We start from the raw sequence: 13,802 nt of genomic DNA, 5'->3' as shown, positions 1-13,802 counted from the left end.
GTACGCTTATGTAACTATATAAATAGTGTGGCAATCCGCACTAAAACATTCTGCACAGGGAATTTCTTTATTTAGAGTCCGCTTTAATGTAGGGGGTATTTGGACTATCATAATTGTTTTATTTTATTATTAGAATCATTTTCAATGGCGCAATACCCCGCAAAACACCGTGAACCCGCCCCCCCGCATGTCTTCGTCTGAGAAACAGGGAACCTGTTGTTAAAAATTTGAATCCCACCCCTGGGTGGGGCCCGCATCAATCTAACATTTATGACATATCCTGTGGATATGCCATAAATGTCCATGATAGTAAATACCTTTAATAGGGGTATAAAGATGCAGACCTGTGGCCTTCATCGGGCCCCCAAGCTGCCTTGCCAACCATTGGCACCCCACGATCCCGTTGCAGGGGGTGCTATTGGCTGTTAGAGGGGGTTGCCCCTCGTTATAATGCTTTAAATGCTGTGGTTGCTATTGACCATGGCATCTAAAGGGTTAAACAAGCAGATCGCGCTTGAGCATGATCCCGAGTTACAGTGAAGTGTCGGCTGTAACATACAGCCGACGCCTGCATTGTATGGAGCCGGCTAAGTCCGTGAGGCCACTCCACACTTCCCCTACTCGGCTATGACGTAGATTTACGTCATATGTCGGGAAGTGGTTAAAATGGCTCAACAAGTAGTTATTAAATTACATAGGTACATACATTACCTGGCCAAAAGTATGTTTACACCTGACCATCAAACCTATAACAGCCTCCTCTCTTCAGTGAATGCTTTTCACAAGATTTTGAAATCCGTCTGTGGAAATTGGCATTGCGCATGGAGTTTTTAAGTTTGTGTGCAGCTGCTGAACCAAAGAAACCTATTTTATGATGCTATCAATTCACAGTTCTTTTGTTGATGTCACTTCCAGACAGTTTAAAACTCTGTAGTGAGTGATGCTACAGAGGACAGGTGATTTTTATGCACCACATGCCTTTCATCACCTTGCATTGTGTGCTGCTACGTGGTTGAGCTGTTGTTACTCCTAGACATTTCCATTTCGCAACAATAGCACTTACAGTTCACTGAGCTAGCAGATCAGAAATTTCACAAATTGACTTGTGGCCAAGCTGACATCCTATGACAGTACCGCGTTTAAAGTCATTGAGCTCTTCAGTACAACCCATACTACTATCAATGTTTGTCTATGAAGATTGCATGTCTGTGTGCTTGATTTTATGTACCTGTTTGTAATGGATGTGGCTGAAACACCTGAGCTCAAACTGAGTGACTTTGAACGAGGCATGGTCATTGGTGCTAGACTAGCCGGGAGCAGTATTTTACAAACTGCTAACCTTTTAGGGTTTTCTCGTTCAATGGTGTCGAGAGTATACTGAGAATGGTGTGATCGAGAAAAAACATCCAGCTTAAGAGAATCCTTGTCGACGAAAGGGGTCAGACGAGGACGTCTAGATTCATTCTGACGAACAAGCAGTGCACAGTCAAGCAAGTCGCAGCCAAATACAGCGTGGTGTTCTGAACACAAAACTCTTCGTTCCTTAAAACAGGATCACTGAGCAGTAGAAAAACATCGCCTCGTCAGACAAATCCAAATTTCTGCTGCACCATGCTGATGGTCGGGTCAGAATTTGGTGGGGGCCGCAGCCTGCCAGGTGTCAACAGTTCAATGATTTTATCTACTGTGTTTTTATTATGTAATTCAATAAAGATTTTTTTTGTTTTCGCATAATTTCTGTCTTCATGGCATCTGTTTTTTGTAGGTTTATATATATATTTTGTGATGGTTTTTGGGATCACACCATAGGATCAGCTTGTATATATCACATATATTGATTATTTTATTAGATAATTGGACTATTGGATCCATGCTGAATTTTCGGTTAGGTCATTAGTTCAGTGATGGTGAAGTAATGGTGTGGGCAATGTTTTCTTGGCTCATCGTGGGCAATCTGATACCTGTTGATGGACATTTGAACAGTAGGGCTTACCTAAGCATACCAAGTTCATCCCTTCATAACAGCTGTGTACCCTATGGCAAAAGGACACTTTAGCGGCAACTGCAAGAAGCTTTCCTGTCTGCACAGGCCAATATTCCTGCAGAACGATTTCAATACCTTCTAGAGTCTATGCCACCACAAATTGCTAAAGTTCTGAAGACCAAAGGAGGTCCAACGCGCTACTCCAACGCGGGTGCCTCTAATACAGTAGCAATTCAGTGTATATGTCTGGTAAGATGATAATGATTACAGCACTGTTGCCTTTATGATTGCTGTCTATTGATCTTTATTTACGAGAACCAGAAAAAAATCTAATGAGTAGGAACTCAATGAGCACTTACCTTGCAACATGTTGAGATCTGCAGGATTAACTGGAGCAGCCAGCATTCTGATATGGATATCTTCATCTCCAACAAGAGGTAGGTGCACATTCTCCAACCTGCAAATGACAATGTTGTAACATTAGAACTTTATTAGGCAATTGATTTTTCATGTTGAAGCTACTGACAAGTGCTTCCCATGCTATGTAGTTGGGGTCCTTAAAGGGAATGTGTCGCTAGAAAAATATTTTTCTTTTTTTAGTTAAACTGTTAGTATATAAAGGATTACACATTGTTCTAATTTTTTAAATTTTTTCACAAGTCAGGAAATATTATAAATTAGATTCTAATTTATTACATTTCCATGTGCTGGTCACTAGAGGGAGCAAGTCCCAAAATTGCAGCATTGGCATGTGATAAAGCAACCTCATTGCTTTATGCAGCAAAATTGGAAAAGACACACTCGCTCTAGTGTGCTCAAACAATCCCCCCTCCTTTATCCTGGCTAGTGCTAGGAGGATTAGATACAGTGCTAATCACAGAGTAGAACACGAACATACACACACATCACATACACAAACATAACTTACCTGCTCCTGCCGCTGCCTCCGCTCCCTGTCCTTGCCCGCTCCCTGTCCTTGCTTCTGAACATATGGACAGAAGCCGCGACCGGAAGTAGTCATCTTACTGTCCGGCCATGGCTTCCGGTCCACATGAAAATGGCGCCGGATATCGCTCTGCCGAAGACCTTCCTTTTGGACTGTGTGGGAGCGGCGCATGCGCCGTTCCCACACAGACGGCGTACACTATAGTGAATGGAACGGCTCCCGTTCGCATTCTCTATGGGGATGCATGTGCCGTATTCCATCTCTGTATGTGTCGTTAATCGACACATACAGAGATCAAAAAAAAAATGGCAGCCCCCATAGAGAAGTAAAAGAAAGAAAAAAGTACAACACAAAAACACAAATAAATAAAATTTACTTTAATGACATAATAAAAGCAATAACATATAAAAAAAAAATGTTTTCGTGACACCTTCCCTTTAACTGTTTAGCTTCTATGGACTCCTGCTGCTAAACTCTACGTCATCTGCGGTTCTAGCTGTATGTCTATGGAACACACTGAGATTTAAAGAGGACCTCCTGACAAGTCTGTTTAAAGGGAATGTGTCATTGTATTTAATTTTCATTTCATTAATTCGATCTAAGAATACAGATAATAAATAATGTTTTTTTTTTATGTTGTAGCTATTTATTTTTTATTTGTAAAACCTTCCTGTGTAGTCAGTACAGCAGGGTGTGTGCGCATTATGGCAACTGAAATTAATAATAGTCAATTGACAAATCTAATACATTATTACAGACTTTAAGAGGTGATAGAGTACAGCCCCCTCCAGCAGAGACCAGGGGACATGCATACAGAGCCTTATCTGTGTGTATAGTTTATAGTGTTATGGTGGTCTTATACACGGCCCGACGAGGGCTGTGTAAACGAGCGCCGATCAACGAGACAACTGATTGATCGTCGCTCATTTGCTCCTTTCACAAGGAGCTAGTACGGGGATGAGCGTCTGTTACACAGACTTATAGCGCTATATGAGTACTATATATAGAACATATGAATGTGGAGAGTTCCTAATGCAATCTATAATTCTTAGTAAAAAGGATGCTGTATAGCTGGAGGTTTGGATTTGCAATCTCAGCCTTATTTATTTAGAATTTATATTGTTTCAAATAAAACCCATGGATTGTTGTTATTCTAGATATAGGACTAGGACACTTGTGAAGTTTGTGAAGTTTTGAATGACTGTGAATTTAGTCAGAATCATGAATATGACAAGGGTTCTTTTACCCAACAAAGAGAGAGATATAGCATTTAGTTCAACTGATACAGTTTGGACTTGGAGTCAGGGTATTTATATCTAGATATGTGATGACGTTTGTAATATTTAAATGGAGAGGACATTTATTGGTTAGTTTCTTCATCTATACTTATGGAAAAGTTTAGGACTCAACTTTTTCCTTGTTGATTGTGAAAATGGATATGTATTAAAACTAAGTTCCAAATACTGGGGCATATTAGAAAAATATCTACAAATGCCCGAGTATTGTGCGCTATGTGCCCTATAGTGATGTCCCCGTTATATGAGTTTTGTTGTATTGCTTGATACAAGGTCTCAATGATAAATATGGAAAGTAAAGAGAACAAAGGTTACCCTTGTTCTGATCCTATCAAAACAGGAAGAATAAAAGAACAATGATTTTGAGAAGGGTCATGGCATAGTTGGCTATGCTAACCTGGTGGCGTTGTGCTAGGAGCACAATGTCTTGAAGTGTATATTGATATTGTCGAACTGCAGCCTCGAATCCGTTCAGGGACCACAAGAGCCCGTCAGTATAGAAAATGTAATAAAATTAAGACATTCAGATATTGTTCGTGGCACTGTTTGTCATAATTGGTGGTGTAAAATTGTTTTTCAATTATTTTTAAAAATATGTTTCTAGTTGTATTTACTAAATGATAAAAACGAAAGCATAATAGTATTAAAAATCCATAATTTTTATTCTGTGTTTTAAAAGCAACACGTTTTGAAACCGGACTGGTGTCTTCATCATGCAAAAAACACATTAACGTTTGCCCCCATCTGGTGGCTTGTTCTAGTGCTGTTATCTACCCATTTTGCTGCAATAGGTACATGTTCTATAGTATTAATAACTATGGTGGATCCCAAGTGCATATGACATGAAGGTCTAGTTGGCTGTGTCAAAGGGCTTCTCAGAGAATCTGTGCCTACTGGTGGTGAAGGAATTGGGAGAAACTTAGCACATTGGTTTATGTTGAGACTATCTAGTATTTTGATTTCATTTTTAACTTTTCATCCAGGAATGGAACACGCCTGCTGAAGATTAATCGGCTGTGGATGAATCTGTAAAAAACCTATTGGTCAACAGGTAAAATAAATGTATATGATCAGTATGAAGTAATGAAATTGGGTGGTACCTAGCACACTGTACCAGGTTGTTTTCCAATTTTGTGGATTAGTGATATATTCTTTATCAGCATCCGGTTTTGTTGTCAAGTAGCAAACATAAAGAAAATGTGGGGGGGGGGGTGTGCCTTGCAGAATTTTTTGATACTAGACAGGTAAGCCATTGGTACTGTAGCCTTTTGCATTGGGCCCCTTTAATGAGTGGTCCAAAGCTCAATTATTTTAAAGGGTCTTAGCAGTTACTTGTGTTGTTCTGTGACAATGCTGCGAAATATGGGTGATCTAAAAATTGTTTTAAAATGGCAATGAATGTATTCTTAGAGGAGATAGATTTGTCTTTCCTGATTTGTGAAGTATAACCATCTAAAACAGCGTTTTTAACTCAGTTTTCTTCGTAATATCTAGTTTAATATATGTATGCTAACGATGGGTCAACAACCAATGTCTTAAGTTCCATTTACATGGGCCAAAGATGCCGATTATTAACCTGTTGGAACAGGGTATCGATCAGCCGACAAACGAGCAAACACTCGTTCGTCGGCTGATCAAATAGTTTTTGCAGGCTATAACATTATTGTTGTCAGCAGCACATCTACCTGTGTAAACCGGGGATGTGCTACTGACAATGATGCAAACTGATGGGTACCAAATGATTGTATTAATGATCATTCGTCAGCATAAAGTATAGCATCATATAAAAGGGTCTTTAATCTTGTGTTTATGTTGATACACCAACAATTTCGACCAGTATTATATTTTGTATTTTTATTTATTTTTTTCCTATTTTAGGTATACCCTGATTACTATATGACTTTAATGCTATTATATACTGATCCTGATTGCTGCCTGAGCTACTATATTTATAAGTACTACTTTTGGGCAACATGTTCTTATTGTCCACTTAAGACACAGCGTGATCTGCCATTACTACGACACCTTTCCTCTGAAGAATACTTTCTGTTTATTTCCAGCTTTTCTACTCTTATTTTCTCACAATTATTATCCTTTCCTTTTTTTTCATTTTATCTTTGCCTTAGTTCTAACTACCACTGTGCTATTCTTAAAAATATCGCCATAGGCTTGGATATAGTAATAACACCACAATATCTGTGGTAACTAGGGCTTTTTTATTTTATGGTGGCAATTCCATTACTTTTCTCATCTGCGATGTTTGGTATATCAATATTTGGAAAAAGAATAAAAAACAATGTGTATGTGTATGCATGTATAATATATATATATATATATATATATATATATATATATATATATATATATATATATATATATATATATATATATATATATATACATATATATATATACAGTGAAGGAAATAAGTATTTGATCCCTTGCTGATTTTGTAAGTTTGCCCACTGTCAAAGACATGAACAGTCTAGAATTTTTAGGCTATGTTAATTTTACCAGTAAGAGATAGATTATATAAAAAAAAACGAAAAGAAAATCACATTGTCAAAATTATATATATTTATTTGCATTGTGCACAGAGAAATAAGTATTTGATCCCTTTGGCAAACAAGACTTAATACTTGGTAGCAAAACCCTTGTTGGCAAGACCAGCAGTCAGACGTTTTTTGTAGTTGATGATGAGGTTTTTAAACACGTCAGATGGAATTTTGGCCCACTCCTCTTTGCAGATCATCTGTAAATCATTAAGATTTCGAGGCTGTCGCTTGGGAACTCGGATCTTCAGCTCCCTCCATAAGTTTTCGATGGGATTAAGGTCTGGAGACTGGCTAGGCCACTCCATGACCTTAATGTGCTTCTTTTTGAGCGACTCCTTTGTTGCCTTGGCTGTATGTTTCGGGTCATTATCGTGCTGGAAGACCCAGCCACGAGCCAATTTTAATGTCCTGGTGGAGGGAAGGAGGTTGTCACTCAGGATTTGACGGTACATGGCTCCATCCATTCTCCCATTGATGCGGTGAAGTAGTCCTGTGCCCTTAGCAGAGAAACACCCCCAAAACATAATGTTTCCACCTCCATGCTTGACAGTGGGAACGGTGTTCTTTTGGTCATAGGCAGCATTTCTCTTCCTCCAAACACGGCGAGTTGAGTTAATGGCAAAGAGCTCAATTTTAGTCTCATCTGACCACAGCACGTTCTCCCAATCACTCTCAGAATCATCCAGATGTTCATTTGCAAACTTCAGACGGGCCTGTACATGTGCCTTCTTGAGCAGGGGGACCTTGCGGGCACTGCAGGATTTTAATCCATTACGGAGTAATGTGTTACCAATGGTTTTCTTGGTGACTGTGGTCCCAGCTGCCTTGAGATCATTAACAAGTTCCCCCCGTGTAGTTTTTGGCTGAGCTCTCACCTTCCTCAGGATCAAGGATACCCCACGAGGTGAGATTTTGCATGGAGCCCCAGATCGATGTCGATTGACAGTCATTTTGTAGGTCTTCCATTTTCTTACTATTGCACCAACAGTTGTCTCCTTCTCACCCAGCGTCTTACTAATGGTTTTGTAGCCCATTCCAGCCTTGTGCAGGTCTATGATCTTGTCCCTGACATCCTTAGAAAGCTCTTTGGTCTTGCCCATGTTGTAGAGGTTAGAGTCAGACTGATTACTTGAGTCTGTGGACAGGAGTCTTTTATACAGGTGACCATGTAAGACAGCTGTCTTTAATGCAGGCACCAAGTTGATTTGGAGCGTGTAACTGGTCTGGAGGAGGCTGAACTCTTAATGGTTGGTAGGGGATCAAATACTTATTTCTCTGTGCACAATGCAAATAAATATATATAATTTTGACAATGTGATTTTCTGTTTTTTTTTCATATAATCTATCTCTCACTGGTAAAATTAACCTAGCCTAAAAATTCTAGACTGTTCATGTCTTTGACAGTGGGCAAACTTACAAAATCAGCAAGGGATCAAATACTTATATCCTTCACTGTATATATATTAATACACACAAACACTTCTGGGCTACACCGTCTTAAGTACAATATATATATATATATATATATATATATATATAATTTTGCATTTTTCCATCTATGACGTGATTGCTAGATATACTTTGTCAGTTAACCTATATTATACATTTGCCTAAACATATTGAATAATAACTGAAGAATAAAGAGATCTTATAATGTGAGGGCTGAAAATATGTGGCAGTGAAATGAGATGAATGTATTAAAGTAAAGCTCATACAAATAGCTAAGTGGAAGCAAGATCACTGAACTAGTAGTCTGACAAGCAAGCAAAATGAGTAATGGGGTACGATCAAAAGTCAGGCCCAGTAAAATAATCATTAGGAAAGAAAATGAAAAGATTAATGACATACAACATTTGTGGAGTTGTAGAAGCAAAAAATAAGTAAAATCAGGGATATCACATAAAAGTGATGGAAGCAGAATTTCTATGTAGATCGTCTTTTTTTATTTATTTTTCAATACTTGCTTAAAATAAACTGCATCTATGAATCAGAAAAGGTCAAACAGCAGAGTAATACTTTTCTGTGGTAAAAAATATGGTCGTCACTTTAGACGCATTTGAGCTACACTACGTAGAGAAACTTATTTCTATGAACAACATTGCTACATTTTACATGATATCTGTGAAACCACTGAGGTATTTGTTTTTTTTTTAATTGAAAATATTTTATATTTTGTATTGGTCATATTTTACGCAGCCATAGAAATAACATATCCATCACCATTTTACTTTTTATTTGCTCTTTGACTCATTGAGCTTCATTTATCATAACTTCCTAAGAGAAAAAAACTATCTTTTTTGTCCATAATCATTTACAAACAAAATTAAAGCAGAACTCTGATTCGTTGCTGTGGGGAAGATTATGTTTTTGTCAGCTGCCCAAGGATTGCTGCTACGGTCATTAAACAGTCTATTTTATCAATCTTCCTCTATGCCCACTAGCTTGAGACACCACCTTTCCTTGTCGTCCTAAACTTTGTTTGTGAATTATCTATTAATTTTATTATGTTTTGGTAATAAATAAATGTAAAAAAAAATTGTTTACATTGTCATAATTGTCTTCATTTGCGCTCAAATAAATGAACCTGTTTTTCTCTGACATAAAACCTCAAGCAGAAAAGCAGAAAACTTTGAGCTGTAAGAAGAGTGGTGACTGATCACATTGGTTTCTTAGATTAGTCCTTTGTTAGAACCTTTTAAAATAGATAGCTTTAGTCAAAGGCGTGTTTGATGAAGCAACTTGATCTCTAGGATCTTATCATTTAATATTACTGAGATGCTATGCCGTACAGCCTGCCTGATCTAATAGTATGGTGTGACGAATAGGCTGTAAGCCAGCATGGTGCACTACATGTAACCTTATAGAAGCCTTATCTGTGTGCAATGATAATACTAAGCAGTCATCCCTCTCATAAATGGTAGGTGTGAGAGTGGCTGTTTATGAGTATTATGCACCTGTGCTACTGTACTGCCTCCATATACCATTGTGGCTAGTCTGCATCCTGCTGGGAACTGGTGTTTCAACCTGCCTTGTATCAGTAAGTATGGCATTTTTCGGCAATTTTAAGTAAATTTGATCAAATGTTTTTGTGATTGGTTTATAATTTCACCTTGCACCTTGCCTATTAGTTGCAGATTTTCCGTTTGGATTTTCTGGCACAAAAGCTGCAGTGAAAGAATTTTGCAGGCAAGCGGATGAGATTTAAAAAATACCACATAACGCTGAGCATTTTCTGTACAGATATCAGAGCATGTTGCAGATTCTGTTCCGGATGTTCACGAAACATTTCACCCTTTTCAATGTAGAAGAGGTGAAAACTGCAGTGAACCAGCAACAAGATCCGTAATACGTAAAATGCATATTTACTGTGAAACTGCAGCAAAAACCATGCAGTTTCATACACTTCACAGCCTAAGGGATCATGCACACAACCATATAATATCTCCATACAACATTTAAGTTGTACGTAGTTATATTACAGCACCCATAGTAGTACATGGTCCCATAGTGTACCTCTGTATGATTCTATGGGAACTTTATGCTTCTAGAAGAAAATATCTCTGATAAACAGTGCTGTTTGGAAGCACCATATGGTAGCGCACAGAGTGCCTATTGTCACAATGGGTAGGTGGATACACTGGGCTGTACCGCCTTGACGGTATAGCGGCTGGCCAACAGGACACAGGTCACAGTCTATAGTTCGTATAGTGTACCTGTGGTAGCTCAGACAGTAGCAAGACAGGCTTGGCTGGGACTAGGTAGCAGGCAGGCGCCAGGCGTGGAACACAGCACAGCATGACTTCAGCTCGACACGGCACTTGACCAGGATAGCACGGGATACAGGTTACAGGTAGCAGGAACGAGAAACACTGGGAACTGGGAAACACTAGGAGACCATTTGCTTAGACAAACTTAAGGTAAGACCACAACGCTCAGGCAAGGCAGGAAGGAGCTGGGCCCCTCCTATAGCCCAGGGTGCTCATGGGCTAATTTTGACTTTAACTCAGTCAACCCTATGGGACCCGGCCGAGGTAAGCGGAAGTGAGCGCTGGCGTCTCCTGAGGAGGAGGCTGGGTCCAGCACTTGCAGATCCATGGCTGCGGCCATCAGGAGGTGCGTGAGCCTGATGGCCCGCAGCCATGGGCATGACAGTATCCCCCCTCTTACGCCCCCTCCAATTGGGGCCAGAGCGAGAGAGAAACTTCTTCAGAAGGGTAGGAGCATTGAGGTTCTCCTCTGGCTCCCAGGACCTCTCTTCAGGACCAAACCCCCTCCAATCCACCAAATAAAAAGGCAACCGCAGGGCTAGGAGTCTATGTATAGCGGTTCGGAGACATGGAAGGAGTTGGGGATCTCGAGGGTAGGAGGCAGTCAAAGCTTGAAGGCGATGGGATTGATCTGCTGTAGGATCTCGAAGGGTCCGAGGAACCTGGGAGCAAATTTGTACGATGGCACCCTCAGTCGGATATTCCTAGAGGACAGACAGACCTTCGTAATAGGGAGAAATTGAGAAGGTTCTCTTCTCCTCGTGTCTGCCTTCCGTTTCATGCGGTCGACTGCCAGTAGGATAGAGGATCGAGTCTGCTGCCAGATCTGCAGGAAGTCCCTAAAAGCAGAATCAGCTGCTGGCACCTCGGACATAGCGGGCACCGGGAGAGGAATTCGTGGGTGTTGGCCGTAGACAATGAAGAATGGTGTATTCCTTGTGTACTCGCTACTGTGATTATTATACAAGAACTCAGCCCACGAAGAAGCTGCACCCAGTCATCATGTTGCTTGGAGATAAAGTGACGTAGGTAGTTCTCCAAGATCTGATTGATCCTCTTGACTTGACCATTGGACTGAGGATGGTAGGCTGAGGAAAAGTCAAATCTTGCATTGAGGAGTCTACAGAGGGCTCTCCAGAACCGAGAGGTGAACTGGACTCCCCGATCAGACACAATATGCCGCGATAAGCCATGAAGGCGGAAGATGTGTTGGATGAAAAGGTTGACCAGTTGAGGAGCAGAAGGAAGGCCGGTCAGCGGAACAAAGTGGGCCATCTTCGAAAATCAGTCCACCACCACCCAGACAGCACTGCATCACGCAGAGGGAGGCAGGTCCGTAACAATGTCCATAGCTATATGCTGCCAGGGAGCACCGGGCACAGGTCGAGGCTGGAGCAGGCCAGCAGGTCTGGAGTGAGTGACCTTCTTAGCTGCACAAACCGAGCAGGAAGAAACAAAGTCCATGATGTCTTTGGGCAGCGTGAGCCACCAGAAATGATGGGCAATCAGGTCTCGGGTCTTACGGGTACCCACGTGACCTGCCAGTCTAGAGGAGTGTCCCCCAGTGAAGGATTCTCACTCTGTCTCACTCTGCCAGGCGCACAAATGTCCTCCCCGGAGGAATGTCCCTAACTTGCAGGGGGTTGACAGAGACAATGCAAGACGGGTCAATAATATTCTGTGGAATTTCCATGGTGTCCTCTGTCTCGAATGACCTGGACAAGACATCGGCCCTCACATTCTTGTCAGCCGGGCGATAATGGAGCTCAAACTGGAACCTGGTAAAGAACAGCGACCACCTGGCCTGATGAGGGTTCAGTCGTTGGGCCGTCTGGAGCTAGGTGAGATTCTTGTGGTCCATAAAAATCAGGATGGGATGAGCTGCGCCCTCTTGTAGATGTCTCCACTCCTCCAAAACCAATTTGATGGCCAGTAACTCCTGATCCCCAATTGAGTAGTTGCATTCTGCGGAAGAAAAGAGCTTAGAGAAATAGCCACATACCATTGACTTGCCCCTGGAACCTATTTGGAGCAGTAGTGCACCAGCACCGACAGAGGAGACATCCACCTCCAACGAGAACTTTTGAGAAACATCTGGATGATGGAGGATATAGGCTGACGTGAAGGCACTCTTCAGGCTATTGAATGCAGACTCTGCCTCTGGAGTCCATACCTTGGCGTTCATGCCCTTCTTGGTGAGGTTAGAGATAGGATATATCAGTGAGGAGAAGTTTGGAATTAACTGTCCGCAAAAATTGGCGAATCCCAGAAAGCGCTGTATGGCCCTCAAGCCTTGAGGGCGTGGCCATTCCAGAACGGACTTTACCTTTTCAGGATCCATCTTGAGACCTCGATTCAAGACGATGTAGCCCAGGAAGTGTAGCGCATCTCTCTCAAACACTCACTTCTCCAACTTGGCGTACAGGCGATTCATCCTTAACCGCAGCAAAACTTGACGGAGATGTCTCTGATGAGTCGTAGGATCTGGAGAAAAAAAATCAATGTGTCATCAAGATAGACCACAACACAAACATAGAGGAGGTCATGGAAGATGTCATTAACGAACTCCTGGAACACCGCGGGAGCATTACACAGGCCGAAGGGCATTACTAGATATTCATAGTGTCCGTCACGGGTGTTAAACGCAGTCTTCCATTCGTCACCCCGGCGAATCCGGATTAGGTTGTGAGCCCCACGCAGGTCTAGTTTGGAAAAATTCTTGGCACCGCGTATGCGATCAAACAGTTCTGAGATCAATGGCAATAGATACCTATTTTTCACGGTGATCTGGTTGAGACCCCAGTAGTCAATACAAGGACGCAGGGAACCATCCTTTTTCTTGACGAAGAAGAACCTGACTCCGGCCGGGGAAGAAGACTTCCATATGAAGCCCCTCTCCAAGTTCTCTTTAACATAGGCGGACATGGACATAGTCTCTGGCAAGGAAAGAGGATATATCCTACCACGGGGAAGGGATGCACCAGGGATCAGCTCAATAGGACAATCATACGCCCGGTGCGGGGGCAGCGTCTATGCCTCTTTATTGCTGAAGACGTCCGAAAATGCAACATAATGACCAGGCAATCCTGCCAATGACCGAGGCAGAGGAGGCTGAGCCGAACGAATATGTGCCAGGCAACGGTCGAGACACTTGGGGCCCCACTGGAGAAACTCTCCAGAGTTTCAGTCCAGGACTGGGGCATGTAGTCGTTGTCAAGGCAGACCCAGCAGCACGGGATTAATGGCCCTGGGCAA

General features: G+C 41.6%; 1 protein-coding gene across 1 annotated transcript in view; it reads right to left on the bottom strand.

The window, feature by feature from the left end:
- Positions 1–13,802, bottom strand: part of LOC142761070 (enoyl-[acyl-carrier-protein] reductase, mitochondrial-like) — an 87,267-nt gene that overhangs the window by 59,355 nt on the left and 14,110 nt on the right. Inside the window, exon 2 of the mRNA XM_075864260.1 lies at positions 2,344–2,441. Coding sequence (XP_075720375.1) covers positions 2,344–2,441 — 98 coding nt within the window. The remainder of the gene's footprint in view (positions 1–2,343; positions 2,442–13,802) is intronic.

Source organism: Rhinoderma darwinii, chromosome 4 (genome assembly GCF_050947455.1).
Source record: "Rhinoderma darwinii isolate aRhiDar2 chromosome 4, aRhiDar2.hap1, whole genome shotgun sequence".
Classification (NCBI taxonomy): Eukaryota; Metazoa; Chordata; class Amphibia; order Anura; family Rhinodermatidae; genus Rhinoderma; species Rhinoderma darwinii.
This window is presented reverse-complemented; position numbering and strand designations above follow the sequence as displayed.